Source organism: Talaromyces proteolyticus (genome assembly GCF_021365285.1).
Source record: "Talaromyces proteolyticus strain PMI_201 chromosome Unknown BGW36scaffold_6, whole genome shotgun sequence".
In the NCBI taxonomy this organism is placed as follows: Eukaryota; Fungi; Ascomycota; class Eurotiomycetes; order Eurotiales; family Trichocomaceae; genus Talaromyces; species Talaromyces proteolyticus.
The window spans coordinates 105,324-132,065 of record NW_025764282.1 but is presented as its reverse complement, the minus strand read 5'-3'; the positions used below and the strand labels follow the sequence as shown (position 1 = coordinate 132,065).

General features: G+C 48.6%; 11 protein-coding genes across 11 annotated transcripts; 3 read left to right on the top strand and 8 right to left on the bottom strand.

Moving 5' to 3' along the window:
* Positions 1 to 14: 14 nt before the first annotated feature.
* Positions 15 to 1,405, top strand: BGW36DRAFT_427035 (putative aspergillopepsin A precursor; the record flags this gene model as incomplete). Its single annotated transcript, XM_046220356.1, has 3 exons — positions 15 to 246; positions 294 to 405; positions 460 to 1,405. The coding sequence occupies 3 exons, from the start codon at positions 15 to 17 to the stop codon at positions 1,403 to 1,405; spliced, it is 1,290 nt and encodes a 429-aa protein (XP_046071760.1).
* Positions 1,406 to 1,889: 484 nt separating this feature from the next.
* On the top strand, positions 1,890 to 2,431 carry BGW36DRAFT_160215 (putative mitochondrial distribution and morphology protein). Its single transcript, XM_046209577.1, has 4 exons — positions 1,890 to 2,023; positions 2,077 to 2,114; positions 2,168 to 2,235; positions 2,288 to 2,431. Exons 1-4 carry the CDS (start codon positions 1,983 to 1,985, stop codon positions 2,375 to 2,377), a joined length of 237 nt encoding a protein of 78 aa, XP_046071759.1. The 5' UTR covers positions 1,890 to 1,982; the 3' UTR covers positions 2,378 to 2,431.
* A 53-nt stretch (positions 2,432 to 2,484) lies between these two features.
* BGW36DRAFT_295160 (uncharacterized protein) lies at positions 2,485 to 2,787 on the bottom strand (the record flags this gene model as incomplete). Its single annotated transcript, XM_046211153.1, has 1 exon — positions 2,485 to 2,787. The coding sequence occupies one exon, from the start codon at positions 2,785 to 2,787 to the stop codon at positions 2,485 to 2,487; it is 303 nt and encodes a 100-aa protein (XP_046071758.1).
* Positions 2,788 to 3,313: 526 nt separating this feature from the next.
* On the bottom strand, positions 3,314 to 3,892 carry BGW36DRAFT_358871 (uncharacterized protein; the record flags this gene model as incomplete). The annotated part of the gene is made up of 1 exon (XM_046214013.1): positions 3,314 to 3,892. The coding sequence occupies one exon, from the start codon at positions 3,890 to 3,892 to the stop codon at positions 3,314 to 3,316; it is 579 nt and encodes a 192-aa protein (XP_046071757.1).
* A 1,264-nt stretch (positions 3,893 to 5,156) lies between these two features.
* Positions 5,157 to 7,914, bottom strand: BGW36DRAFT_160198 (N-acetylglucosaminyl transferase component Gpi1). The gene is made up of 5 exons (XM_046209576.1): positions 7,524 to 7,914; positions 6,337 to 7,468; positions 5,825 to 6,286; positions 5,689 to 5,777; positions 5,157 to 5,620 (listed from the first exon to the last, which is right to left on the bottom strand). The coding sequence occupies exons 1-5, from the start codon at positions 7,656 to 7,658 to the stop codon at positions 5,306 to 5,308; spliced, it is 2,133 nt and encodes a 710-aa protein (XP_046071756.1). The 5' UTR covers positions 7,659 to 7,914; the 3' UTR covers positions 5,157 to 5,305.
* A 374-nt stretch (positions 7,915 to 8,288) lies between these two features.
* On the bottom strand, positions 8,289 to 11,610 carry BGW36DRAFT_461102 (putative DNA mismatch repair protein Msh2). Its single transcript, XM_046222120.1, has 2 exons — positions 11,490 to 11,610; positions 8,289 to 11,429 (listed from the first exon to the last, which is right to left on the bottom strand). The coding sequence occupies exons 1-2, from the start codon at positions 11,511 to 11,513 to the stop codon at positions 8,604 to 8,606; spliced, it is 2,850 nt and encodes a 949-aa protein (XP_046071755.1). The 5' UTR covers positions 11,514 to 11,610; the 3' UTR covers positions 8,289 to 8,603.
* A 78-nt stretch (positions 11,611 to 11,688) lies between these two features.
* Positions 11,689 to 13,312, bottom strand: BGW36DRAFT_377850 (uncharacterized protein). The gene has a single exon (XM_046216037.1). It carries the CDS (start codon positions 13,197 to 13,199, stop codon positions 11,820 to 11,822), a length of 1,380 nt encoding a protein of 459 aa, XP_046071754.1. The 5' UTR covers positions 13,200 to 13,312; the 3' UTR covers positions 11,689 to 11,819.
* A 368-nt stretch (positions 13,313 to 13,680) lies between these two features.
* On the bottom strand, positions 13,681 to 14,183 carry BGW36DRAFT_296171 (uncharacterized protein; the record flags this gene model as incomplete). The annotated part of the gene is made up of 3 exons (XM_046211243.1): positions 13,681 to 13,881; positions 13,939 to 14,015; positions 14,072 to 14,183. The coding sequence occupies 3 exons, from the start codon at positions 14,181 to 14,183 to the stop codon at positions 13,681 to 13,683; spliced, it is 390 nt and encodes a 129-aa protein (XP_046071753.1).
* A 903-nt stretch (positions 14,184 to 15,086) lies between these two features.
* On the bottom strand, positions 15,087 to 17,068 carry BGW36DRAFT_427027 (uncharacterized protein; the record flags this gene model as incomplete). Its single annotated transcript, XM_046220355.1, has 2 exons — positions 15,087 to 15,212; positions 15,260 to 17,068. The coding sequence occupies 2 exons, from the start codon at positions 17,066 to 17,068 to the stop codon at positions 15,087 to 15,089; spliced, it is 1,935 nt and encodes a 644-aa protein (XP_046071752.1).
* Positions 17,069 to 19,295: 2,227 nt separating this feature from the next.
* Positions 19,296 to 21,178, bottom strand: BGW36DRAFT_377842 (ankyrin repeat-containing domain protein). Its single transcript, XM_046216036.1, has one exon. The coding sequence runs from the start codon at positions 21,055 to 21,057 to the stop codon at positions 19,795 to 19,797; it is 1,263 nt and encodes a 420-aa protein (XP_046071751.1). The 5' UTR covers positions 21,058 to 21,178; the 3' UTR covers positions 19,296 to 19,794.
* A 2,727-nt stretch (positions 21,179 to 23,905) lies between these two features.
* BGW36DRAFT_358864 (uncharacterized protein) lies at positions 23,906 to 26,048 on the top strand (the record flags this gene model as incomplete). Its single annotated transcript, XM_046214012.1, has 7 exons — positions 23,906 to 24,086; positions 24,133 to 24,486; positions 24,542 to 24,780; positions 24,932 to 25,117; positions 25,182 to 25,282; positions 25,308 to 25,768; positions 25,828 to 26,048. 7 exons carry the CDS (start codon positions 23,906 to 23,908, stop codon positions 26,046 to 26,048), a joined length of 1,743 nt encoding a protein of 580 aa, XP_046071750.1.
* Positions 26,049 to 26,742: the final 694 nt, after the last annotated feature.

Genomic DNA, 26,742 nt, shown 5'->3' with positions numbered 1-26,742 from the left:
GCCTGGTCGTCAAAATGGTGGCTTTTTCAGTTCTCGGCCTGGCAACAATAGCTGCTAGATCTCTCGCGTCTGTAAATCCTGTCCCGGAAAGGTCCATCGGCCTGACCTCCTCTCTAAAAACTGTTCGAAATGTAAATACCGCTTCGGATATTCCGAGCGGACTGGCTCAACATGTGCGCGGGCTAGCTAGGTATGGAGGAACAATCCCCGAAGGCCTTACGGCTTTGTTGCGTCGAGAAAATATCGGTAAGTTCTGGAAGTTTTGTTAAGGATATTTGATTGATGATTGTCAGGTTCAACCGGGTCCTCCTATGACGCTCCCACTGGCGAGTGGGTTACTATCGCCTCGTTTGGAACCCCTCCACAAGAGTTGCCAATAATTATTGACACCGGCTCCTGGGACTGGTACTCACCCATAACCCAAAGATTCAAAAAAAAAGCCTCCCTAACTCGTGCCAGTGTTGTGTATAGCTCTCAGTCCGAGAAGTCAGGACTGCCCGCAAACACCTCATTATATGAGCCGGATAATAGTAGAACAGCGAAGAAGCTCGACGGGTTTACGTTCAAAGTCATATATGGAAATGGCGATCAAGAAACGAGTGGCGATATCGAGGTGAACGGCGACGTGTTCCTAGACGTGCTGACCATTGGAGGCGTCACTGCCCCGGCACAGGCCGTTGAATCGGTGATCAATTACACCGCTGGATTTGCATCGCTGGATGCATCAGGTATAGTGGGCATGGCGCTGAGCAAAAACAACACCGTCAAGCCCGTCAAACAACATACATTTTTTGATAACCTCAAGGACCAGCTTGCAATGCCTGTCCTGACCGCCGATCTCTACCTGGAAGCAGAATCCCATTACGACTTCGGATTCATCAACCACAGTTTAATCCATGGAGACATAACGTGGGCTGCCGTCAATACAAGTGACAGCCAACAGGGCTGGTGGTCGATATCGGTTGAAGGATATCAAGTCGGATCAGAAGCCTACGTGGCCAGCGCTTTCCCATCAATCGTTGATACGGGGACACTTCAAAACCTCTTCCCCCCATCCGTTGTCAGTGCGTATTATGAACAGGTGCCTGCCGCTGTGAATAGCACCGAATACGGAGCATTCGTGTTCCCTTGCAACCAGACACTACCAGATTTTGCGGTGAAAATCAATGGCAGATCATTCACTGTCCCTGGGAGTCTGTTAAACGTTGCCCAACTCTCCAATACTACCTGTATGGGTAACATTCAGGCAATTCCGCCAGCAACAGATGGTGGTTTACCGCAGCCTACGGCCTGCTTAGGGGCTACATTTATGTTGCAGCATCTTCTTGTCTTTGATTTGGGCACGTTACAAGTGGGGATTGCGAAAAAGCGATACATAGAGAATGCTACATTTGTGGATGTATAGGTGGTCGTGGCTTCAATTTGGAGGTATAATAAATATATCAATTGATATGTCGATTTGAATTTGATAGTCAGGACTGTTTGTTAGGATAGACTGTTATATCAGCTTGCCTACCAGTTCAATCACTACACTAAATTATTATCGCCATAGAAAATATTCTTCGATCACTTCTAACCTCTCGATACTGGGGAATTATCCTTAAATCTAGTAATTGAACTTCCCACTCTGATGATCCTACCTACCCACCCACCTACCCACCCACTTGTCCCTATATAGAAAATTTTTCAATGATGCTTTAGTGGCTTGCACTTGCTTTTCAGCCACTAAGCATGCGAAATATATCTAAATTATCTTGTTTTAACATGGGCCTGGGGTGTAGTATGAAAATATAGTTCGGAGAAAGAGTGCGGCCGGGCGAGTGGTCCGTGCGAGATATCATAGGCGGAAGCAAATAAGACACTATCTAGCTGCAGCTCCAACTCCATATGCACAATTTGCCACCAGAAACATTCACATATGATCACAAAACCACCATTTAAACCTGCAACTGTGTGAACCTGGCTATCAACAAAGAGACAAAATGTCGGCATCTCTGGCCCCTGAGTGCAGTGATGTCAAGGAGTGTGTATGCATAAACCATCCAGAGAATTACATGATTAACCTGAGGTGCCTAGGAAATATGATACCTGTTTTCTGAAATGGTACAGTGAGAGTATGAAAAACTGACCATTTTACATCTCTATTCGATAACTGATTAGTGGATAGAGTATTTGCGAGGAAACTCAAATGATGAATGTGCCGAGCTGTTCAAGAAATATAACGCATGTCTGACTGTTCGTCTCCGTCGTCGATGATGCTATGAGACTGTCGCTGATATATTTCTAGAAAGCGCTGAAAGATCGAGGGATCGACTCGATGCTTGAAGAAGCTAAGCAGGGCTCCAAGGATAGCGATGCCGAGCATCTAAAGCGATAATCGATATTTTCAGTTCAGCTATGATGACGTTAACAACTCTCCTCTCAACCACAACGCCAGCAAAATCTTATGAAATAAATGGAATATCTCACCTCTATCCAACCACCCTATACCACCCGATCCTCAGCATTCATCTCCCCAAGCCAGACGACCAACTGTGCAATCACCCTCCGCCCCGCTTCTTCCTGGGGGATGACAGCGTCCGCCTTGAATTTCTCTATCCAGTCCCTTTCAACCACCTTTTTCAGATCCTTGTTGAATTTTGACTCGCAGTCCTTGGCGGTGGCGGTGGTGCCGGGGAATTTTTGACGTAGTATTTCCGCGGTTTGCTTCCAGCGGTGTTTGGAGCAGAGTTTTAGAACGATTAGAAAGAGGACTTGGTCTTTCGTCCAGCTGGAGCCGTGGGCCATTTTGGATCGAGATTGTTCTTTCTTTTTTGGATGGAGGAGAATTAATGAATAGTCGTTGTGAAGTAGAAGTAGAAGTAGAGGTGAAGATGAAGGTGAAGGTGATGAATAGAGGATAGCGTGCAGATTGATATTGTTTGTGCTTGGCACAATGTTGTCGTGAGCAATAATATTGTGCAGCAGTGTTGTCGTCATGAAGTGATACATATCATTACTTACTGTGTGCATACAGTATTTATATAACAAATATGTGCAATATTAACATATGCAGTATGGTGCTGCTTTATGCTCAGCCCAACTTATAGAGCCACTAAAAAGTCCTTATGGAGTTTGACTGTATTATCTATTTTAGGGCAATAGGAATTTGAAAAATCGAGTATTTGATTCCATGTGATATAGAACTATCCTCTTCACCAAACGTACAAGGATTGGGATACATGTAGTCAGCATAAATATGCTGAAATGTCACTGGCTAAACTATTTTAACATTGTCGTTAGTTTAGTGCCAGGTATCTCCACTGCCAACTTCTCATGCAGTAAATTGAAGTGGCTCGTAGAAGCGTTTCGACAAGACACCGCTCTGTGGGAACGCACATCCACAGGCAGCTGAAACATATGTAATATCATTCTCATTCTTTTTACAATCACAGCCATTGTTACCCGTGCTGAACAACCCATTACCGTATGCGAAGCTGAACCACGGGTCCCCAGGGTCCATATAGACTGAAATTGTCATGACATCGGCTAGATAATTGGCCTCGAGAGTGTATGGTGCATCACAGTTAGTGTTAGGTGAGAAAGCACCGAGTAGCTTGCATGTATTATCAAAAATCATGAACGAAGCGGCATTCGTATATCCAAGGTACGTGGGATTGATCGGACCGCCAGGGATGGGAGTACCGGCTGTTGCGACGAGCATAACAAATGAGTAATCACCAGGACCCATGGTTTGGCATATATCGGGTTGGCCAGTGATGGTATCACCAATGGCAATTGGATTTCCATTGCCATCTACGCCTTCAGTTGTGGGCACGACATCACAGTCGGCGCTAACTAGGCCGAGTAAGGTAGTAATGGAAGCAAACAAGGCCGTCTGAAAAATCTTCATATTTTCGTCTTCTCTTGCAAAACGAGACCAGATAAGTATAACAAAAGTCAAATTGTATGTTTGAGTGCTGACAAAATACGTCGTGAGAGAGTAGAGGATTGTTGATTTTAAATTGAGATTTGTTGGATTCTAAAGAAAAGAATTCTACACGGTTCCCATGAGGTATTATATAGTTGGTTGCTTCGAATGTTTGATTTCACGATGTGATGGAATTTGGCCAATCCTATGTGAATGATTCAACAATGACGATATATATGTCACTACTATATATCAACCCCAAAGTTTGATGTCTAATGCAGTCAGATGTTTCAAGCGATTTGCTTATACTCGTTCCTCAAATATACCCGTACCCAATTAGAACACTCTCATAAACGACAAACGACTGAGAAAATTGACTATGGAAAAGGATTATGTAAAACGACTAGGAAAACGACTATGGAACAATGAGTTCTAAGTATATATGATTTTTTTGTAAAACTTTTGGGGTTAGTCTCTAGTTTAGAAATGTTAAATGGACAATCTACATCAGCAGCAAAATTTTATCCTACCATTGGATCTCTTTTTGCTATAATCCAGTACATAAGTCTATATAGAAGAGTCTCTGTTGGAGCTATGGATAATCTACTGGGTCTGATTGATGCAGGGCCTTGTTGATCTGGTGGCGCTAAGGACGCAAAAGCTTATACGGGAATGCACTCTATTAATATAGCATTGTGATTCGCGCTATCAGAGAATTAGTACGTAACCTATGGCCTTTCTTCCCCAGATGTGACTGTATATTTACCCTCACGGCCGCCCAGCAAAATTAGCCCCAGAAGTACATAGTGTAGTGGCAACAACGGGCGTCGCCTGCCAATGATAGATCGCCCGAAGCTGTCACCCTTCTGGGGTCTCCCATCCCCACAAATCGGTCTCTGTCCCCTTGAAGCAGCCCCGCACCGGGGTTTGATTTTGTTCTGTTTAATGTACATATGTAAGATGACAAGAGTTTGAATATAGCACCACAACAGTGGACTGCGTAAAGGACATCTGGAGCCCTACCTATACCAATATTAATAGTATTTGAACCTTTTTTGCATTTTCTACAGGCCGGATAGCGAGAAATCTTTAAGCTTAATCTGACAGATTCAATTTCGGTGTAAATGCAGCCGAAAGACAGAATATCTTAATACTGCGATATACAAACTTTTGTCATATGAGTGTATCAGTGCATTGTTATACGATGGCATTTTATAGGTAGGGTGTGTAATATAAATAGCAATATGCATGATATCAGCATCAATTGATATTGAACATTGAACATATCAACTTTGACAACAATGAAAGTTCTACATTCATCTCATCTTGAATCCATCTCTCATTAATACATGTATTAAATATAAATATATATAACCACTGCCTAGATATCTACGCTCATCTATAATTCCGCCGACTACCCACAAACCCTGGCGGCACTTTAATCCCCCCATTCAATGACCCATTACCCGCCATATTCCCCGAATAACTACTCTTGACCTCCATCAACCGCGCCCAGACTTCCAGCATACCGGCGCGATACGCCGGCAGCATGCTGTACTGCATGCTATACAGATTCCGCCGATGGATCGGTGGCACAAAGCGGCCGGAGACGAGGCATAGGATAACGCTGGGTGAGAGATAGTGTTTGCGCAGGCGATGGCCGAGTTGGAAGTATTGGTCAAACATCGCGCGGAGGGAGAGCGGGATTGACTGGTGAGGATATTGTTAGTTTGGAGTGCGTTTGAGAAGAGAGAGAGAGGAAAAGAGGGGGGGAATACATCTAGGTAAATGTAGGATATTGAATTGGTTTCTGAGTTCTCTTTTGATGGTTTGATGGTTTCCTCGCGCAGCTCGAAATGGATACCGCCTAGAAAAGATTAGTCTGGTGTTTGGGGTGGATGGCGTTGGTCCTACCTGGCAAGCGTCGCGAGTCTTTGATACGCAGCATCAAGGCGAAAAGAGGGAAGTGGTTCAAAAACGCAAGACAAGTGTCTAAGGCCGCCTTGAGCGAGATAATCAACATGCGCGCCGACGCAAACGCAAGATAGAATACAATGACCGTCGGCAGTAAGAAGAAAAGAACAGTGAAAAGTATCGTCCCCAGCAAAAGCTGATCGAGGTCATAGTCGCAAGAGTCGATTCGATTACGCAGAACATTCCGCTTCTTACCACGGAAGAGGTGGAAAAGTGACATTATGATGCTCAACTGCCAGCTGAATATGCGGGCTGATGCGATGTAGAATGAGTAAATGTGGATGGTTACGATGGAGAGGAGATCGGAGAATAAGGCTATCGGCATGCTTGCGCCGGCAAAACTCGAGCATCCTATGATATAGATCAAATGTGGAAGATAGGGTTGCAGATTGGCAATGCATGCTGTTTCTGTTAGGATCAAAAATTTTTAAGTCTGAAGGCTATTTTCTTACCTGCCCAGTGCTCGATGACCCAAAGAAACAGATCACCCAGGAAAGCAGCCAGCTCATTGTTCAACTTCAACCCAGCTGGCCAGCCCATGAGCCAGGAGATTGTTCTTTGTAGCCCCTCAACAGTCCAGTCTGTGATGATATAGTCTATCTGGCCAGCCACCCACTGTGCATTATCGATGATATACGATCCCAAAGCAATACCGATGATCACGTCGTTCGCAACCAGCCACAGGGAATTGTAAAAGCGGATATAATCTGGATGGCTGGTTGTCACACTCTCCCAGTTATCTTTCCTCTGCCGAAGCTTGACATACTGCATTGGCCAGTAACAAAACTGCTGTAATCGGATGTCCACCTGCTGCGCACTAGCCGATATATCCTTCAAGGCAGCTGCATCAGGACGAGCCCGCCATTCAAGAATACGCAGCACTATCTCGGCAATAGCCCGATGGCAAACCAAGCCAAGTACAAAACATTTCGTCACAACCGGCCACAGCCACTGCCAGAAGACGTGGGCAAACCCTAAAACAAAGAAATCCCACAGTGTTGTCGCAGACTCAACGACACGCTCGCTCACACTCATGCTTCGTTTCGGACGAGTGCCAATCAGCTTGCTGTTCTTTTCAATGAGTTGTCCCACTTCAAAGGCACAATTCACTTGGTTCAGAATCGTCGGGAGAGCAAGTTCTTTTTGAGAAGGGACGTGTCGAACCACTGTATGCCATTTCAGTTTTTCAATCAGTTTTTTAGACCGTGCTTTTTCGATTTCTTCACCCGTGTCTGTCCCCGCAAGCGAACCATCTTTCTTATCACTAGCCTGCTTATCAGCCAGAGCCAACGAAATCGGGTTTAATGACATGTATTGCATGCGTGTTGGATGCGGACGATTAAACATGATGACTTGCACCGAAACATTTGCTTCCGGTGGACAGAATATGCGTGGAATCTTAAACGACGGACTCGTAACTACTGATAAGTGACCTGCATTGAACGTAGCCGGCGACTGCGGCGGGTTTGTAGTGCCCAAAACATGCATCGCGGACTTTCCGCATAGCATGAACAGCTGCGCCATTGGATGTGGGCAGTTGCGGAACAAGATGTTAGTTCGCAAAGCATTTTCGACGTTTTTATACTACACCACAGTAAGCATAGTACAGTCAGTCAACTTGTAAAATTTTCACACATACCTCGACATGTTCCAGCACGGTTATGACGAAAAGATCGTAATCCGAATTACGCCAGCCCACAATAACGCCTGGTTCGGACGAGCGCGGTAAATCATTCGGCCAGAACACACGCAAGAGTCCATCCCCGATTATCATATTGCATAGCCCCTCTTCTGTTCTCCTCCTCTCCTAAATAGTCGGTCACAGAGAGTGGTTTATTTCAGAACGAACCCCTCCGACGCAACTCCTCCCTCGCCGAAATTCCCTGCTGCACGACTCTCGGATGCAACCCAATCTCGCTCGACGCAAGATAATTCAGTGGCACAATCAACACGAAGAAAAACACGGACAGGAGCAAGAACCCCTTCGCCGTGCGGGTCACGACGCCGTGGTCCCACGCAAATATGGCGAGATCGTAGAGACGAGTGACAAGGTCCCAGCGCGCGGTAATGTAGCCCGCTACAAAGATGCCGAGTGTGAGGATGGAGAAGGGGTGCATGAATGGATGTTAGGATGGGTTGGGAGGCTAATATAAGTAGATTATGAGCATGGCGAGGTAATTGGAAGGATTATTGGGTCATCGTCGAGGTGGTGACTTGGTGGAGGTGGAGGCTTTCGAATGTTAATGTTTGCGTCGCAAGAATTGTTCGCGGTGGAAAGGGGAAGAGATGCGGGGGTGGATCGAAGAGTCTCGCTTTGGTGACGAGGTAGATGACGGGAATATTAAAGGTGTAAATATAAATCAATCCAGAACTAGTTCTGATAAAATAAACGAAAGTAGGCTGCTGGCGGATTGTCTTGTCGTGTATAGAGAGGGTACAGAATAGACAACTACATCATGAGTCTTGGCACGTGATTAGGGCGGATGTCAAAAGCGGCCGCTGATTGGTGTTTTCCCTACTACAACAATTATTCAAGAGTAACAGCAGTTGCATGACTAGGAACTATTATGGTGGTTCATGTTTGAATAAATATTATACATGATGAGTCCTCCAAACTATATCGACCTATAACTCCATACCGAAACATATTCATCACGAGATCATTACCAGAGATGTAGCGTAGAGAGATAGCAGAGAGAAATCGTACTGGTGTTTAGCATTACAGAGATTTAATACCCTGAAACACTTTATTCGCCTGCAGCTTTTCATCCGCCGCGACCAGGTCTCGCATAATCCTCCGCTTCTCTTCTGGCGTGATGCCCTCTTTACCCGGCCCCTCCACTTCCGCCTTCCACTTGAGCAACATCGACTTGAGCAAATTGCTACCTTCTTCGACTTCCTCCTGCGTATAGCCATCAAGCCCGCCACCCGTGGTAGCGCTGGTCTTTGGGTCAGAGGTGGTAGTAGTGGATGTGAAGTCTTCCAGTTCTTCTGCCTTTTGGCGAGCCATGTTCACGACTTTCTCAGGGAAGCGCACGAGTTCGGCGACGTGGATGCCGAAGGATTGATCGCAGACGCCCGGCTCCACGCGGTAGAGGAGGGTGACTTCTCGTTTCTTCTTCTTGCTTTCTTTCTGCTCCTTATCATCGGATATAAACGCTACCACGTGTAAGTTCTTTGCAGACTTGGGGTACCGATCAGCCAGCGCGGTGAGCTCATGGAAATGGGTAGCGAAGAGCCCAAAACAGCCAATCTCGGTGATGATATGCTCTGAAATCGCCCATGCCAGACCAAACCCGTCGTACGTGCTTGTTCCACGGCCCAGCTCGTCGATTATAATCAGAGACTCGGAGGTAGCAGACTTGAGAATGTTGGAAGTCTCCAGCATCTCGGCCATAAACGTCGACACGCCTTTCAACTGAGAATCGCTGGCTCCGACACGAGCCAGGATGCAGTCGAATATGGTCAGCTCGGCTTCGGTGCAGGGCACAAAGCAGCCGATTTGGGCCATCAGGGCGATGACGCCGATTTGGCGAATGTAGGTCGATTTACCGCCCATGTTGGGGCCCGTGATGATTAGGAATGAAGACTCGTCCCGAACGAGCGAGACGTCGTTGGTGATGAATGAAATGTCATCTTGCATTTCCATGCACGGATGACGAGCTTCTTTCAGAACGGTATTGCCGGTTCCACGGGGATGCATTTGCGGACGGACATATGCTGTAGGAGCATGAACCGACACATGGGCAAAACTGATAACAACGTCTAGGTGTGACAGTACACCGGCCAGTTGCTCCAGAATAGGGCAATACGACGCAGCAACATTGACGACTTCATGGACAAGACCTGATTGGGTTCGATTATAGTTCGACGACAACTGGTCGTGTTCTCTGCGGAGTTCCTGCATCGTCCGGGTTGTGAAATAAACACCGTTTTTCTGAGTCGAGCATTCTTGATACTCTCGTTTATTACGAATGCAGCCCGCTTCGTTTCTTGTTAATCTGAAACACCAGCCGTGCACGCGATGGTTCTCAAGAAACAGTTTCTTTTCCATATCCTGATTCAAGTCGCGCGCAACACGTCGATGCTCCACGTCCATATCATACCTGATCTTATCCAGCTTCTTTCGTATAACCCGCAGGCTCTCGTCGAATTCTGGTTTGATAATGAACTCGTGGTTATCGAGCGCATCCAGATCTACCGTGGTTTCGACCATTTCCTCAAGCTTAGCGAGGCTGTCAGAAAAACTGCGGAGCTTTGACGTATACTGCGCATCGAGCGGAGTCTGGTACTGCTCGTCCATAACATTCTCAAAGCTGCGAACAAAACCCGGCAAGCGGATAGCAACTTGATAAACGCGAACGACGTCCTCCAAATTCGCCTGGTTCCGTTGGAAGCGTTTTGCCAGTCTATACAAATCCGGGATCGCACGCAGATGCTCCTCCTGCATGGTCTGACGTAGTTCGGTGTCATTCACGAACGCCTCTACCAGCTGCTGTCTTTTCTCAATCTCAGTCAGATCCATAAGCGGCTGCTTAAGCCACTGAGCGAGCAACCGACTGCCCACGGGAGTCTTGCAGTGGTTCAAAAGACCATACAAACTCATATTCTTCGCGCCATCTCGCGGGCCCGGCATTAGATTCAGGGCGCGGAGTGCTGCCGCATCGAGTTTCATATACTGCGACAGATCATGCTGATACAACTGATACTGCCCGAAATTCGTCGAATCAGACATGACCCCCAGGTACTTGATCAACGACGCCGCGGCGCCCATGGCGAGTTTGAGTTCCGTCTGCGGCAGCGTTGCCGCCGAGCGCTCATCTCGCAACAACCTCACGAGATCCTGCTCGATATCTCTCGTGCCGAAATCCGCCGCGGGCCGTTCAGTAATAGCGATACCACATGTATCCGCAATTGCGCGCAGCTTCGCCAACTCGGCGTCTTTCTTGGCGGTATCCAGCTGCACAACACACTCCTTCACCCCGAGTTGAATCACCAGAGACTCGAAATTCGAATAAACATCATTATCTAAAAACTCGCTCACCCCAAGCTCTCTCACACTCGCATCTGCAAAACACACACCCACATTCTTCGCCTCACTCGACCGCGCCGAGACCTTCACCGCGAGTATAATCGGCGCCGAGTCCATCGCCGCACCTCCTCCCCCTCCAAGCTCTTCTTCAACATCCTGTAGATTCCCCGGACTAGCCTGCTTCCCCAACCTCCACTGTCCACGACCCGACTCCGCCGAAACCCATATTTCGATACGCTTGTTCAGACGGAAGAGGGCTTCGCGCAGGAAGTTCCGAAAGACGGTGACGCTGAGTGTGACGGAGGGCAAGCCACCCGCGTCGCTGCGGCCGAGGGTACGCAGGACAGAGGTGGTTTTGTAGACGGTGCGAGCAATGAATTCAGCATCAGTGCCGTGGGCTGTATACCAGTCGCCGCGGTCGAAGACGCGGATGGTACTGGGGTTGGATTCGTTGTCGGTATCCTTGGTGGGCAGCGAGCGAAAGAAGCGGATGAAGCCGACTTCGTCGTCGACCTAGTGCCAATTCAGCTCATGAAAGTGTAATATGTATGTGGAAGGGAGATATGGGCTTACCTTTAGCTCCGGTCGCGAAGACATGTTGTCGGGCTTTTCTAAGGTGGTTGTATTGTTGAGGTTGGTGTATTTGCCTTCGATATGAGCTACCTGGGAAACGCGTTGACACGGTCACGTGAACACGCGAGCGCGTTCAATTATGCCAGAAGCGGAAGGGAGAACAGCAATCCTACAGGGAGATGTATTAGGATGTGCAGGATTAGTATATCCATGGTAATTTCATAGGAATCTAAGAATGACAGAAATATAGTATGCAGTACATTAAATAAGCATCACAACGCTACCCAATGCCGTCGCTAACAAACAATCGCTCACATGAAATAGACATGCTTAAAATTCCATCTTACTGACTCGAACCCCAATATCCTTTGGCGAAACATCAAAACCGGACATCAAAATCACCGATCTCAGCTTCCCGATCGAGACAATTTCAATCCAGTCCGCAGCAACATCTTTCCGCCCCAGAATCTCCAAACACGCCGCAATCTCGTCTGCAGGGGTGAAATTCCTTAACGAGTCCTGAACAGTCTGAATCAGCATTTCCCACTTATACGGCTTCCGCTGCATCGCCATCGCTCCGCCATTTCTCAGCACATGCGGAGGGCGTAGTAACGCCAACACGCGCGCGACGTCCTCCGCGCGCTGGGCCGCTGAGCGTTGCAGGAGCTGCTCTTTTGTTGGTGGCGGGCCTAGTTCGGATTGTAGTTGTTCCTTCTTCCTAATCCGCTCGAGCAGCCCTTTTCTTCGATCAGCGGTGGGATCGCGAACGGTGGGCTCACCGTCGCCCGCCTCGCCGGATCGGGCTTTGAGTATTGCGGTCTTGACTTTGATAACGCCGCCCTTGAGATCCTGTAGCCGCTGCTGGCCTTTTCGTAGTGCATTGAACGGGGTCAGCGAGTCGTGGATGGGCGCGAGGGCTAGACTCTCTATAAAATCCACTCCATCGCCTTTCACATCCACCCTCTCCCTCCATTTCATTTCCAACAACTGCACGAACCGCGCGTGCACTTCATTCTCATTAAACGGGCCAGACGGAGCAGATACTCGTTCCAAACAGACCTTCCCCAGGCCGTAGTTTGCAATACGAAAGCGTAATTTAGTAGACGCATCAGCAGCGCTATTGTCATCATCCCAGATCTGGATAATCCGTTGCAAGTCTTTAACCAAAACTTTCCTCTTCTTCCATAACTTCTCAGTACTCGGTAATATCTCCTTCACGTCGGCCGGTGCCGTCGTGCCCTTGTGCGCAAAGTGGTATCCGAGGGCTCGTAGAAAGCAGGAATGTAGAGCCACAAAGTCGTCGAAAGCGGCGGGGTGGGCTGGTGTCTCGTCAACAGGATCATGACTGGTTTCTGAACACAGACGCTTGCGCGAGTGCGTGCGAGCGAGAGAGCGAGAGCCCGTGCTACGTGGAGTCGTGACGGAAAGGGAACTGAATTTGACTGTCTTGGAGGGGGTATCCTCGACAGCTTCCTCGCTGGCGTCGTGACTGCTGGGGATGCTGTTTAGTTTCCGCTTCTTCGACGGCGATGAAGTCAGACACGACGTGGAAGCAGACACAGGCAGCGGCTTCACGGGGCCATCCTTCCCATCGAGAACAGTCGACGAGGCAGTGCCGGGCTTGGAAGCGCGGGTGAAGCGCTGGATGGATTGCAGGGACTGCGATTGAGGCAGGCGCGCAGCCCGGGTGGAGGTGCGTCTTGCTGGCATTGCAACACAATAGACAATAAATTCAACACAGCAAGGAAGGAAGGAGGGAAGTGTCTGTCGTAGATGAGGAAATTGTGGTTGCTGCTTGTGTACAACACTCGTGTTGTGTTGCGTATCCGCAGTCAGACGGAGCACTAAAGGAGAAATCCTCGTGGCTGGGCGCGTTGGCGCGTCGCGTGTTAATTAGTCCCAGAGCGGTAATACTTCCTCAATGATGGATTGGGGTTATTTCAACTCTGAAATGAATAAGAGGTTATATTATAATTCTTAGATTAATTTAGACATGAAGGATCTCATATTAATAGATTTGGAAATAATTCGGTCAGCGGGATTTTTGCGTCACCACAGCAATGCACATGGTGACTTGGAATGCACTACCCCGATACATACTTCGAGTAGACTAACGCTGATTACTACCATACTCCACATATATATCTTCCTCTTTTTTATACACGTACTCCATCACCTAGAAATAGAGAAATCACTTCCCTCCAAACCACCCCCCAACACTCTTCTTCGCCTCGGCAGCCTTGTCCTCAATCTTGCGATCAAGCTTATCCACAGTGGTCCCCAGACTGCGCGCGGCGTCCTGGCGCGCCGCATCAATCTTATCAATACTCTCCTTCGCCTGTTCCTTGAGATCATTTCCGCCCTGCTGAGCCTTGTCGCGCGCACCTTGGACCTGCTCACCCGTCAGCTACAGTCTCACACGCAAGAAAGGAAAGAGGGGGAGGTGGACAATCTCATCCATATACGCCGTCGCCTTCTCGCCGACGTCTTCGCGCGGGAGCTTTGCTTTTGCCCTTTCGGCGTCGGCTATTCATACGACATTAGTATGGTTGTGGGTTTGTAAGAGAGGAGGAGAGGGTAACCCTTGGCTCTGGCCTTGGCGACACTTGGGTCGCCACCGGAGTTGTACAGGTAGTAACCACCGACGCCGGCGGCGCCGAGGCCGAGGTATAGCGGAAGCCGGGATTTGGACATTCTTGTACGATGTATTTGGAGTAGAGGTTCTGAAATGGTGTGTGGGGTGTGTAGATGAAGCGAGGTGTAGAGGAGCGGCGACTTGAAGTAATGGGGAAAGCGTTATATATGTACATCACTAGACTGGGCCACGGCGAGATGGGCTATGACGACACTGGCAATACGCCGGCTGCATAATACATTTATGTAGTGATGCATACTATGTATTATATTTGTATTATGTCTGGTGGAGGAGATGTATGGTGTCTATGTGTAGTTGTGTATACACAGGATTCTACATATGTACTGGTATCTGAACATTCTCACGTCCTCTGAATACTTTTCACCACTCACTATCTACTGTCTACTATAGCATATACTATATACCCATACACTGAAAATATGAAGACATACGTCACTCTGATCTCCGCACCCAGCGTGTCGGCTCCCAGGTGCGCCATTGGCTGCGACCATGTGGGGTGACAGGCGATGAAGTCATCACCCTACTATCTAATATCTACTTGATCTCCATCAATTAATACATGTAGTATGTATGTAGTATATATATGTATGTAGAATTCATCTAGCTAGCTACTACAGGCCGAAGAATAAAAACACAGTCAACGAAAGTAGAGTATAGTATCGGGCCGGGATATCAATTCAGGCCAACAATCCCATCCCTCTATACACACAGCATTGCATCACATACATCAATCATCAATCATGGCGTCGTTAAAAGGAGAGAATCATAGTCACACAGCAGAAGAAAGCAATGCTTCAGTTGTTCTTGATCACATCCAATTGCATCAAAATGGCACGTTGAACTGGAAAACCACCCTGAGCATGTATGATAGAAATAATGAAGGTTCGGAATGAAACGTAAATATAGGCAACGTGAATAAATAAGCGAATCGTAGATATTAACTAAAATAGTCGTGTCGCGGTTTTGCCCTCGCTGGTTGCAACCGCAACGAGAGCTTCTAACCGTCCCATACCGTTCGACGGACCCGAGGGGTGGTCAAGGCGACGTTCAGGACCAGCGAATTCATTCTACCACCATCAGTTTGAATCTATGCTTAGTTTTCGATGGTACTTACATGGACAGACCCCTCGTGCAGATTAGGTAGATTAGGTACATGAGGCTGTTCGACTTGCCCATTGCTATGCACGATGGCCGGCTGGTAGTCCATAGAGATAGTGGAAGGAGTCGCGACGCCTTCGCTACTACTAGAATCCTCTGGGGACGTGCGTGTGAGATGTGAGCCCGGAGTACCGAAAGGAACTTGCATGCCATACCGCTTGGTGTTCTGCGGAGTAGATGGTTCGTGTGCGCTTGCCCCGTAACTGGACGGAGGATGACCACTACTCGACGGCCGAGAAGCAATGCTATGGATCTCGCCTAGTGTCTGCTGACCCCAGGGAGTAGTGGCCTCTTTCGCTCCAGGGGCACTACCAAGGTTCAGACCGGTCAAATTGTAATGTAGATCCCACGAGATCTGACCCCGACGGTGGCCAGGGCCCGTGATAGGAGGCTGTGGTCGGCTCGCAGGTGGCTGCGCTGCGAAGCCAGGGGTAAATGCTTGACTAGAAGGAGGACCCCGATTAGGAGTATCGACTTGCATCGGGCTCGGCTTACGAAGGGGAGGAGTGAGAGGACGTCCTTGGACGACTTTGTCAAAACTTTCAATTCCGGGAAGACGGGTGGTCTGGTTATCGGCGTTGCTCGCCCCGAATGCCGGCCGCAACGTATTTGACGAGTCGAAGGTCGCTAGGCCACTGGTGGCCGGACGCGGATAGTAAGTAGAGGGATGCCATGTGCGCCGGCGCAGGTCAGCTTCAGTCGCACTGACCGCTTCATCCCGGGATGGAGCATAACTCGACGTCGTCGGGCTGCCATATACAGATGTACTAGGGGTGTAAGTTGCATGCGATTGAGGTACTGATGTGATGTAAGGAGGAGGATACGTTGATCCATGAGCAGTAAAAGGATTTGTCCCGGAAGGAACGGACAGTCGACGAACGTGCCCTTTACCATCCCAGAAGCCCGCCTGCGGTCCACCAGAAATTGGCGAGGCGAAATGAGGGCTTCCGCCGCCAGCCGAGAAGGTGGGATAGCCTGGTGATTGAGCGGGCGCAGCCCGAACCTGGCTCGGAGGAGTACTCGGCTCTCCTATCATGCCCAAGGAGGCATGAGCGCGAGCAGCACCATCACCAGCCATGATCAATGGAGGAGGCCGTCGCCTGATCTCGGGGGTCTGGCTCAAGGTCGAGGTGGTTGAAGTAATGCTCGAAGTCGACAAGTTCCGGCTGTGTCCTCTGGTGTGACCTCCTTGACTTCCGGTGGTGCCAGCTCTTGCGCGGCCTTGCGGACGTACTCTATCCGTCCGGATTTGACGTTGGAAGCGTGTTCCAGTGGCGGCGAGAGAGTCACCGGGAATCTCTTCATTCACATGAACGGTTTGAGCATGCTGGCGCAAGTTGTCGAGTCGTGAAAAGCGGCGCGAGCAGTGGCACTGAAACGGCCGCTCGCCCGTGTGTTTGCGAATATGACGGGCCAGATGTTCACTGCGGGTGAAGCTTAACTGGCATGGGGGGAAATCGGTACAGAAAAAACGCTGACCCTTCTTCTTCTTCGAAGGCGGGGCGGAGTCCTCGCCATGTTCGTTATCGGAATGGTCGCGATCTGCTTCGTCTTCGGCTATAGTGGTCTCGTCGCCGGTGGATGTGGTCGACGGGGCTCTTTGTGATGATTCGGGCGGCTGCGAGTCCTGCAATGGGCCGTTTGAACCAGTCGCTTCGGCGTCCGTTGAGTCGGAGCCGGGTCGAGGAGCAGTTGGTGTTTTGACATCCTCCATGGCCAGATCCTTCGGGGTCGAAGTATTATTCACAGGTAAGAATGAAGTCATCGCGTGCTATTTATTAACTGTCCGTATTATATAAGACTTAGTATGAACAGTAGGATAGACCCGACTGGGTATAGTAATGAGTGGAGCGTGTGAGGAAAGTGGAGAGGATAGCGGTGGAAACGGACAACTCTGTTGTCCAGAAAGTGGGATGAACGTAAGGAGCGAGCAGAGGGAGGGACGGTATGGCGATCAACTGCGGCGGCACATGTCTCGCCAGGAGAGTGCAGCACCCTGGTATTCGATATTGGTATTTGTGTCGATATTGATATCGGATATCGATAATCAATAGCCTGGCGACAGTCGTCAGAAGCAGACAGGGACAACGAGGCGGTCGGAGAAGGCAGCTACGACAGGGCGGATCGAGCCAGGGCAGGCTAAGTTCCTACAAGCAGGCGGCGGCGCAGGCGAACGGGTGATGGTGACGGTGACGGTGACGGGTTGGCAGGGTAATGGCGATGCGATGTGCAGACAGCAGGAAAGGCGGCTTGGAGAGAGGCGAGAGGCGACGATAGGGCTGGCGAAGGGCAGAGGGAGGCAGTAAAGTACAATTGGGTGGAGTTTGGGGGGGAGGCAGGAATCGTGGGCAGAAGAGGGGGCGGCGTCAGAGAGACGATGGCAAGAGGCGGCCGCGCGCCCTGGTTGGCTGCTGGCTTGGCTGGGCGGGCTGACTGGGCGGGCCTAGCTCAACGGTGCTTCACATATATTACTCGTCTCGATCATGTTCATGCTCTGTCGATGTCTACATATGCGAGATACCACCTCATAGTATTGCTGGCGTACGATACTCTCTTGGTTACTCGCACGGATTCCGTTTGCATGACACAGGTCGAGGGGAAGCGACCATGGACGGGCAGCCGGGTGGAGGCCAGGCACTAGCCAGCCTCCTGGGTGATGAATCATCGATTGTACTCTTTACCTCCTCGTAGCTAGTATGGGTACCAGACAATGCTGGCCGCGAGATGTTTTGTTTCGGTGCTTAAGGCAGTATATATTACTATAGTTCGTGTCGCAAATATCACACACGGGATGAGTATTGAAAGAAAGACGCAAGCGGCAACCGATAAAGCGTGACGTAGTCCCCCTCTCTGCCGCCCTGCTCCACCGGCCATTCCGGCGTGTGTGAGAAACGATGCAAACGTAGTCGAGGAGTCTAGACCGGCGCTGATGCTGGCGATGACAATCTCGCCAAAGGATCGCAGGCACGGCTCAACGAATGTGAATGCGAATACTTACAGCGACATATGAAGTAGCGAGTACCTGGCCTCAGCGGGCGGCGCTGGTCAATGGGAAAGGTCACTTGTACCTGCGCCGGCACTGGCTTATCGATAGCCCGGCGGTCCGATAAGCCGCTGATTGGCTGGCAGCAGTCAGCGGGGCGGATGGCTGATGCTAGATCCGGATCGCTCGATCGGCCCACTACTCTATACATATATCTAGGTATATATATGTGCATAGAGGACCTATCTCGATGTCTATATGCAAATGTGGTGTAGAACATAATGGATAGAGCGATATATATACATACATACATCCAGCAGCTATATATAAAATCGCAGGTGGAGAGAGTGTACCTGGTGCCTGGGCCTCGCTTGCTGCTGACACATGCTTTTGCCAAGCCCGCCTGATTGGCCCGCCCGCATGCCTTGCGTGCCCCACCGACGCAAGGGCTGGCTTCGTCTATGGCGTATCAAGGACCAAATACGGAGAATGAATATGAACATAGGTATTAGATTAAATATAAAATAATCAAATAATTAAGTGATAACAATCTAGATATGCTACTGGATTAATGGCATAGTAGATTACTTATATTTCTAGTGAACATATTGTAGTAATCGTGGCGGCGACGCGGCTGTGGATGCTCATGTGACGATGCTTGTGCAGGGTCTAACCTTGCAGCCTTGTTTCTTCTTTGTCGTACGCGTGTATTTCAAATATTTCAAATATTGCTTGAACTCGCACGTTATTGGAGATTATAAATATCAGCTGTTGGAGCATTTATAAAAGTAATATCCTATCATCCTCTACGTTGTATTTATTCATATATATACATATATACATGTAGAATTACCCATATATGTAAACTAGAGTAGAGATGCCAAGCAATCTGATGCATACTAAAATAAATGTCTTACCTGAAGCCCCATACCCTAATCAGCTAGTCGCATGGTCTACTGCCTCTCTCAGCCGTAATACTGCTTTTCTTTCTTAACATTGCCTGAATGAAATGAAGGTAAGATACCATGCAGCTGAAAACGTCACGTGGATCTTGTACTACTAGCGCCTCGGGGCTCGATTTTGGGTCACCTTTTCCATTTCTAATTTGTTCCATTCAGGCATCGCACGCTAGAGGCGGTGCAGCCCTCGCGCTAGTTAGATATAGAATGCAGCCATTGACTGATTCTTGCGACCCATCGCAATTGTTATCCAACCTATCAGAATGCCGTATCTGTTTCGAAGGTGATATCCTTATTGGGCATTTCGCGTCACGTGATACAACTCAAGCCCTATTGTCAGTCTTCAGCAGAGATAGAAAAAGACTAAATTACGTGAGGTTTTTTGGTGTTTTGTTATTATGCAGGCAAACACCTATGGTCACCTGACGGTTGACTGAGGCTGCACCTCGCTAGACCGTCACAGTGAGAGCGCTATTGGGGCCCTGCCTCGTACTTGTTTTCTTCCTTAGGCAATTCGGTTGATACTTTCTAGGTCTTCTTCTCTTTCTTCTATTCCTCGTCTTCATCTTCGTCGCCGTCATCATCATCGTACTCATCTTCTTCATTATCCTCATCGGATTGTTCAGAGTTACTACTAAATCCATCCTGATTATCAGGCATCTGCGCCCCGTGCCCCATCAACAGCTCAACAATACCCGTATGACTATGTTTTGATGCCTTCCAACATGCCCGAGGCCCTTGCTTCTCAACATCCACTCCTCTTTCCAACAGCAGCTGCACAACATCATAGTAGCCCTTTCGAGCAGCTGATACCAGAGCAGTATCTTTCTTACCGTCCTGAGAATTGATAACCGCACCCGAGTCCAACAGCACTCGCACGATTTCGAGTTGACCATTTGCAGCTGCATTCTCGAGAGGAGTACCGTATTGAGGCCTTGGCCCGTTGGCGTTTGCGCCGTGCTTTATCAGTAACTCCACCAGTTCCAGGTTCGACGATGATACCCACTCCAAGGGGCTTCCTAGGAGGCCTGAGAAATGGTTAGGGTCAGTTCCTCGCTCTAACAATAGTCGGATTATCTCGTGCCGGCCGCCGTGAGCAGCTGCCAGGAGTGGTGAGACGAGTATCCCGTTTCCGAAATTGACGTCTGCATCATGGTCTAATAGAAGCCGTACCACATCCTCGTGGCCATTCTGGCTGGCTCGTTGAAGTGCATTGCCGTATAACCGACCTGGAATGTTTATCTCGGCTCCGCTATTGACTAGAACTTGTGCGGTCTTGAGATGTCCGTTCATGGAGGCTAGCTGAAGAGGTGTACCAATGATAAGACTGGGTTCTTGAGGATTGATCACTGCTCCGAGGTCGATCAGGAGTCGTACAATATGGTCGAAGTCTCCGGTGAAATTTGAGGTTAATGCAGGGCTGGGATCAGCCCCGGCGCCGAGGAGCAACTCAGCAATTCGGTAGTGGCCCTCTTTGCACGCGTCTAAAAGGGCCGCGGTGCTGACCTGTTGAATCTCCTTTCCTGGTCCGGCTTCTATTAGTCGTCGAACAAGTTTCACATGTCCGTGGAAGCTTGCGAGCTCCAAGTGGGTGTCTAAAAAGATTTGTGGCTTCTCGAACCCCTTAGCCCCTCGAACAGTGTCATTGAAGAATTCCACAAACCCCCACGCGCAAACAACATAGGAATATGGGTTTCTTGCTGGCACGCCTATTAATCTGTTGGATTCCATTTCAGACTCAACGTACTTGCGGGATATTTTACTGGCGAATGAAGCCCAGTTATTTAACTTATCGTTCATCATTACCGCCATAAGTGAGCCCAGGGAGCTAGCCGTCCTATTCTCGGGTATCTTTTCACAATGTGAAGGCCAAAAAGCTATTGCGTATCGCAGAAACAATTTCCGACTGCGGACACCATGAACGTCGCCTAGATTAGTATGCAGAATGGTGGCCAAACAAAACTCGGCCAACTGGCGATGGGGTTTGGGCGAATGCATAGATCGAGATATCGTTGCCGTCCAGCCTCTTCTGTTCCAAATATTCACGTACCGATAAATGGGCATAAAAAAAAGGGGGGGGAGGGTGGGAGGGGTTGATTCCATCTTTGGTAAGGAAACTATATAGCTTTCCTTCCTATGTCTAGTATAGAGTTGTGTTTCGCGTCTTCTAACATTGAGCGCTGTATTCGAACCAATGCACTCCAACTGTACGTAGCCCAAATCCTGCAAATGTGGCAGCCTGACCTCCAACAACCACATATATCCCAAGATAGTCCACTCACCCGGATCGGAAAAGCAAAGGACACCTGGATCTGTAGACCTCATATTTTAAAGATATCTTGGGTTATGGAAGATGAGTTTATGCTGCCCGCGAAACTCTTTACGATCCACTTGACGAACGCATCGATAGTAGGATAGTTGAAATAAGATAATGTATCAAATTCTCTCGCATTCGCCTTTCTAACATTATTTTAGTTCTACATATGTGTATACGTATTACTAATACTTACTAGGTTAATAGCTATCATTATGGCTAAGTGATTATTCGCGAGGCCACGTGCGAGGCTCGCAGGCATCAATTGATATACCAGGCATCTACTAACCAGACCGTCACCTTACTCCCCAAGAACTATTATGCAGAAGCTGGACAGCAAGGTCCATGAAGGTTTCTCTTTCTTTGTTTTTCGGACCCGATATGGAGACGCTGGAGGATTCCATTGCCCTTCTTACTGTTTTGTGGAGTCAATTCGGCAAGGCGCCGACTTGATACGACCTCAGTCTTTCTTTATCTTTTGTATGGACATTATGAATCTTTTCGAGAGCGGTGACGAGCAGTTTATACGGCCAGATGTATATCGCTCATGGATAGGTGGCACGAGAGTGCTAGATTGCTAGGATGGATGCATGTTTAAACATGACCGCTCACAAGCTAGTCCAACGTGCAGTCGGAGCCTGACAGCGGAACTGGGCCGGTGCATATTCCGGCAGCTGATATATATCATACGAGCGTTTGCGTATATCCCGCTCTTCTTTGTTGGATGTCGGTCATCGTGGGCCATACTGATGATTATCATCCTGCGAGGCTCCGACGGTGGTGGGTCCGTGGGAGGATCTAGGGCTTATAATCCCCTTCCCAGACACAATTTCTTCTTCACTCTCCTTCACCCTCCCAGGCATTGGAGTTCCCATTCCTAATGGACACAGTTGAGTGTGCTCCCTGATGGGTTTCTCTATACCGAATGCGAAACTACAGCAGTATCATCGACACTATTCCTGATATGAATGACTTCAAGGATCGTAAAGTATGGCAGCAACACCGTATCTTCAGGACTGTCTATCTTTGGATATTTGAGAACTGAATTGTCACTCCAAACTCTTCACTATCTCGAACCATTCAGCCCTTAATCCTCAGTCGGGATGGATAGTCTTAGACACCAACGAACGTTCTCCACTACAACCAGCTTTTGCTGACCAAGAGAACACCGGTAGTGACCTATATCGTGTGACAAATTATGTACAGAGACAATCTGAAGCGGGAGATATTGTATACCAAAAGAGAAAATCCGAATAATGTCTCCTGTCAGTTTCACTTTCCTCATACTATTCGCACTACTGCTATTGTTCATCGCGCTCCTGAGCCAGAGTTCAAATTCTATCTTTTCTGGAATGATCCTATGATTAATCATTGGAATCGGTGTGCACTCATGGCTTGGAGTATTTTCTCGATCACTTACCGGTACATCCCTGAAGCGAAACCACTTCAATCCGAATGACCATGTATGTCACTCATGCAACGTGGGTGTGATGGCAGATCACTCTGGACCGGTGTTAAATTCGGACTGTGTAAGATATCCCCATTCAACGCGAGCAAAATCCGTCAGACCAATCCTAACCATCAACAAAGACTACAACAATCCCATAGCATGTCCAGCCATGAGGATACGCACTGAGTATGAATCGCCTATCAACTCCGATCTGGCCAATGCCGTATCTTTAGGAGCATCAATCTCTGGATGATTGAGAATGGCATGGCCAATTGCAATATTGCATCTTCTTTCTTATGTTATACACCTGTTTCCACATATAACGATGCTCTATTCTAATTTCAGCCTTTCGCGGTAAGAGATCAGGCAAATCCATGGCTGTTTATCACTGACTCATACCTCCCTAGTCATAGGATCTCTCTAGGACGTGTTGTTCCATTACAGTTCGAACAGGGGCATGTAGTTAAGGAATACAACGCTTGAACCCCAATGACAATCGCGACTCTTTTGACGTTCTGGCGTGTTTTATTGGGATCAATCATGCGGTTAAATAGACTGCGTTTCTTCCACTGATGTTGAACGATGACAACAGTATCTCCTCTGTTCGCCCCTCACATTCTACCGTCTCGCACGTACTCAGCTCTTGAAATTCCAGTAGTCGTGCGAATGGTTAATGATCGCGCGTTGGACCGGATTCGTCTGTGGGATCAGCCCCCCAATGTTGTGATCAGCTGTTCCTGAATTCTTGAAAGTTAAAAACCCTAGTTCTCTTTCATGGAAAGATCGACCTCTACGCCCTGATAAAGGGTCAACTACTCGAATTATCAGAGGTGGAGCAGAAAACTCCAGATATCGACAAAGCCCGCTTTGTATTTGTTAGTCTCTTTACACACAACATGGATGAGAAAGAGCTGCAGATAACTGCTTCAAAGGGTCATGTCGGAAAAATGTTGCAAAAACCGGTATTTCGGCCAGCAGCCAACAATCAGCTTGCGTTCCGTGTTGTGACTCAGCTGGTAGATACATTACCAGAAGGAGCGGAAAGGAGTTTATGGAGGAGGAACAGCAAGCACGCCAGTTTAAGGCTGAAGAGCTAGCTGACCCGACTCACACTCCTATTTAGGGTTCCTGGCATTGGCTTCGCCTTCATCGAAGGCATATTCTGTTGCGGCAAGACTCTGGTGCAAGCTGTTTAGCCAAACTCCTCGCTGGACTGGGAATTCATGTTCTTATTATGGCCTCGAAAATGCAACCTTTCAAGCAATCTCCAAAACATTGAATGATCTTGTTCCTGACCTCAAGGCTGTCAGACTTTTTTCAGCGGTGCTGAGGAATCGAAGGAACTCGGTTCTCAAGGAGAAGCCTCAATCGATTCCGAATATGCAATGCCCAGTCTTCTCCACAGCGAGGTTTTTAGACGCGGTGACCGCCCCGATGTCGGCCGACTTATATTGGGTTCTGAAAAGGCCAAAAGGATGTATATATACTCAATCCTAGATATAACCAACGCCGCTGACCGGAAAAGTCTCAAGATATAGATGATCCTAACTGGCGACCCCGAAACAGATACAGCTCACATCTATCCATCTATCCATTTGCATTGAGACAATATCCTCTAGACATCAGAAAGCATACCTTGTGGCCGGTATTACGTATGTTCTGGACTGACAACCACGTCACATCACGACAAAACACCGCTTTTCCGAACGGGGTGTACACGGACGAATGTTGGAATATAGTCATCTTGTGTCTTATGGTACATAGTCATGCGGTCAGTTCCTATATCTCGATACTAAAATAGAGATAGTGCAGACTCTGTAGAGGAAAAGGCCAAGGATTGTCTGCTGTATGCTGACGAAAAGTATAATCCCCGAGGCTCATTCTTTTATTCAGATGGTTTCATGTTACTAATCGTTTGATAGGGACAGATGCGTGGCTCGCTGCTGGTGCCACACGAATTTATTACAACGACTCATACTCATAACGACATTTTGATCGTTATGAGAGATGAGCCAAAGTCTAGAACCAAAGGTGCTTTTCACGTCCAGAGTGCTCACCAATCTGAGGTTTATTTGGATGATATGAAGTATGCCACGAACGATGCTTGGGTATGCGAATTTCTGCCACCAAAGTGTTATATTTGGGGCTTTTCTGGACCTGAGCTATGCCCAGGCACAATTCGAAAGGGGGAGGGGTAACAAGTCTCTAGATATATTTGCCGAGCTTAATGATTCCGGCTCATTTGTCATGCTGCTGCAGGCTGGAAATATGAGGTCTATCATATTCCGCATGTGGTAGCCTGGAATCAGCATCGATTCCGCAAGCGTTCCGCTCTCCTTGTCATCAACGTCTCCGATGGGATGGATATGACCGATGGAGTATCTCGCTCGGTCTCCAATATCGTACAGGTCGAAGCCATCCGACAGTGGGTGTTGGAGTTGATCACCAGCCACACGATCACGCCTGCGCAGTTGGTGATCCTTACCCCTATGACGCCCAGTATCGTCGGCTCCAGGTCGTTGTCAGGGCACTCGAACAGGACAATCCGACCTTGAATCTGTCGCAGATCCGGGTGCGCAAGGTCGATGGTTTCCAGGGACGCGAAGGAGACGTGGTTATCCTCAGCATCCCGAACACCACCTCTCCCGGATTCGTTCGCAAGGCCACCCGGCTGAATGTGGTGTTGACACGGGCAAAGCGCGCGATGTACATCTTCCTCAACGCCCAACAGATCCGTGATTGGAACAAGAAAAAATCAGGTCGTCTGATTAAAGAGTTGGTACATCTGTCGGCCAGAAACCAGATGCGTGGACTCCAGCGCCGACACCCCAGACTGCAATCCCTGCCCCGGCTGCGCCGCCGACGGTCGTGGCAGAACCCGGCACCAACATCCCATCCGCTGGAAGTGCATCGTCGCAGCCTTCGGGTGATCCGACTACCAGTGCTGAGCCTGCACCAGTCTGGAAATATGAGGTCTATCATATTCCAAATACGATGTCATCCCGAGAGGCTCTATCACATACAAGATCGTTCAATTAATCAACAAAGATTCCTTCGCCAGTCGTTGTTCATGTCTGGGCTAATCACTCGGGGGCCTCTCGCCTGCATTGAGGTATTTTTTTTAACAAACGGTGTGAGCTACTAGTCGGTTCTCAATGGGGCTAGTTCTATCCTGGTCGTCGCAAACAGAGCAGCTCAACATGATATCGAACTCGAAACGATCGCGGCTTTCATTTCCTCAATTTCTTACTGCCTGAGAAGCCAATTGTATTGCTGTCTCCCTAAAAGATGACCCCGTTGAACCGGAAACCCCCAATCCAAGCCCAAGTCTAGGGCGAAACTCGCCAGTGAAAAGAGGGCAGGCGAATACTGGGCACGCCTAGCCTTCAACGCGGCCAAGATTAAAGGCAGCCTCAACGAACATGCCAAGGTTGTTCTCCCAGATTTCGCTAGGAATGACAATGACAGCATCTGCATGGCCGAAGTACTCGGTAGGTGTGGAAATCCTACGAACAGGCGAAGGTTATGGCTGAATCTAGACTGTCGAGTTTTCTTGACCAGCACGCCATCCCTGCAAAGACGCTCGACAGGGGTGATAACCTATTAGTAAAAACACAATATTACGAGCTATTATGGAGGTTGGATTTCCAGAATCTGCACGATGTTTATCAATCGAGTCTTGAAGATCGGCACTGATCTCGAAAGGACATTTCAATCTCTCAACGAGTAATTG

What these genes read in the sequence shown, in the direction of transcription:
- BGW36DRAFT_160215 (XM_046209577.1), top strand. Translation starts at nt 1,983, where the DNA reads ATGTCGGCATCTCTGGCCCCTGAGTGCAGTGATGTCAAGGA. An exon ending in TCTGAAATGGTACAGTGAGA is followed by an intron (nt 2,115 to 2,167) that starts GTATGAAAAACT and finishes ATTAGTGGATAG; the next exon opens with AGTATTTGCGAGGAAACTCA. An exon ending in AATATAACGCATGTCTGACT is followed by an intron (nt 2,236 to 2,287) that starts GTTCGTCTCCGT and finishes ATATATTTCTAG; the next exon opens with AAAGCGCTGAAAGATCGAGG.
- BGW36DRAFT_160198 (XM_046209576.1), bottom strand. Translation starts at nt 7,658, where the DNA reads ATGATAATCGGGGATGGACTCTTGCGTGTGTTCTGGCCGAATGATTTA. An exon ending in AGACTCGCGACGCTTGCCAG is followed by an intron (nt 5,778 to 5,824) that starts GTAGGACCAACG and finishes AATCTTTTCTAG; the next exon opens with GCGGTATCCATTTCGAGCTG. An exon ending in TATCCTACATTTACCTAGAT is followed by an intron (nt 5,621 to 5,688) that starts GTATTCCCCCCC and finishes TATCCTCACCAG; the next exon opens with TCAATCCCGCTCTCCCTCCG.
- BGW36DRAFT_461102 (XM_046222120.1), bottom strand. Translation starts at nt 11,513, where the DNA reads ATGTCTTCGCGACCGGAGCTAAAG. An exon ending in CTTCGCGACCGGAGCTAAAG is followed by an intron (nt 11,430 to 11,489) that starts GTAAGCCCATAT and finishes AATTGGCACTAG; the next exon opens with GTCGACGACGAAGTCGGCTT.
- BGW36DRAFT_377850 (XM_046216037.1), bottom strand. Translation starts at nt 13,199, where the DNA reads ATGCCAGCAAGACGCACCTCCACCCGGGCTGCGCGCCTGCCTCAATCG.
- BGW36DRAFT_377842 (XM_046216036.1), bottom strand. Translation starts at nt 21,057, where the DNA reads ATGGCGGTAATGATGAACGATAAGTTAAATAACTGGGCTTCATTCGCC.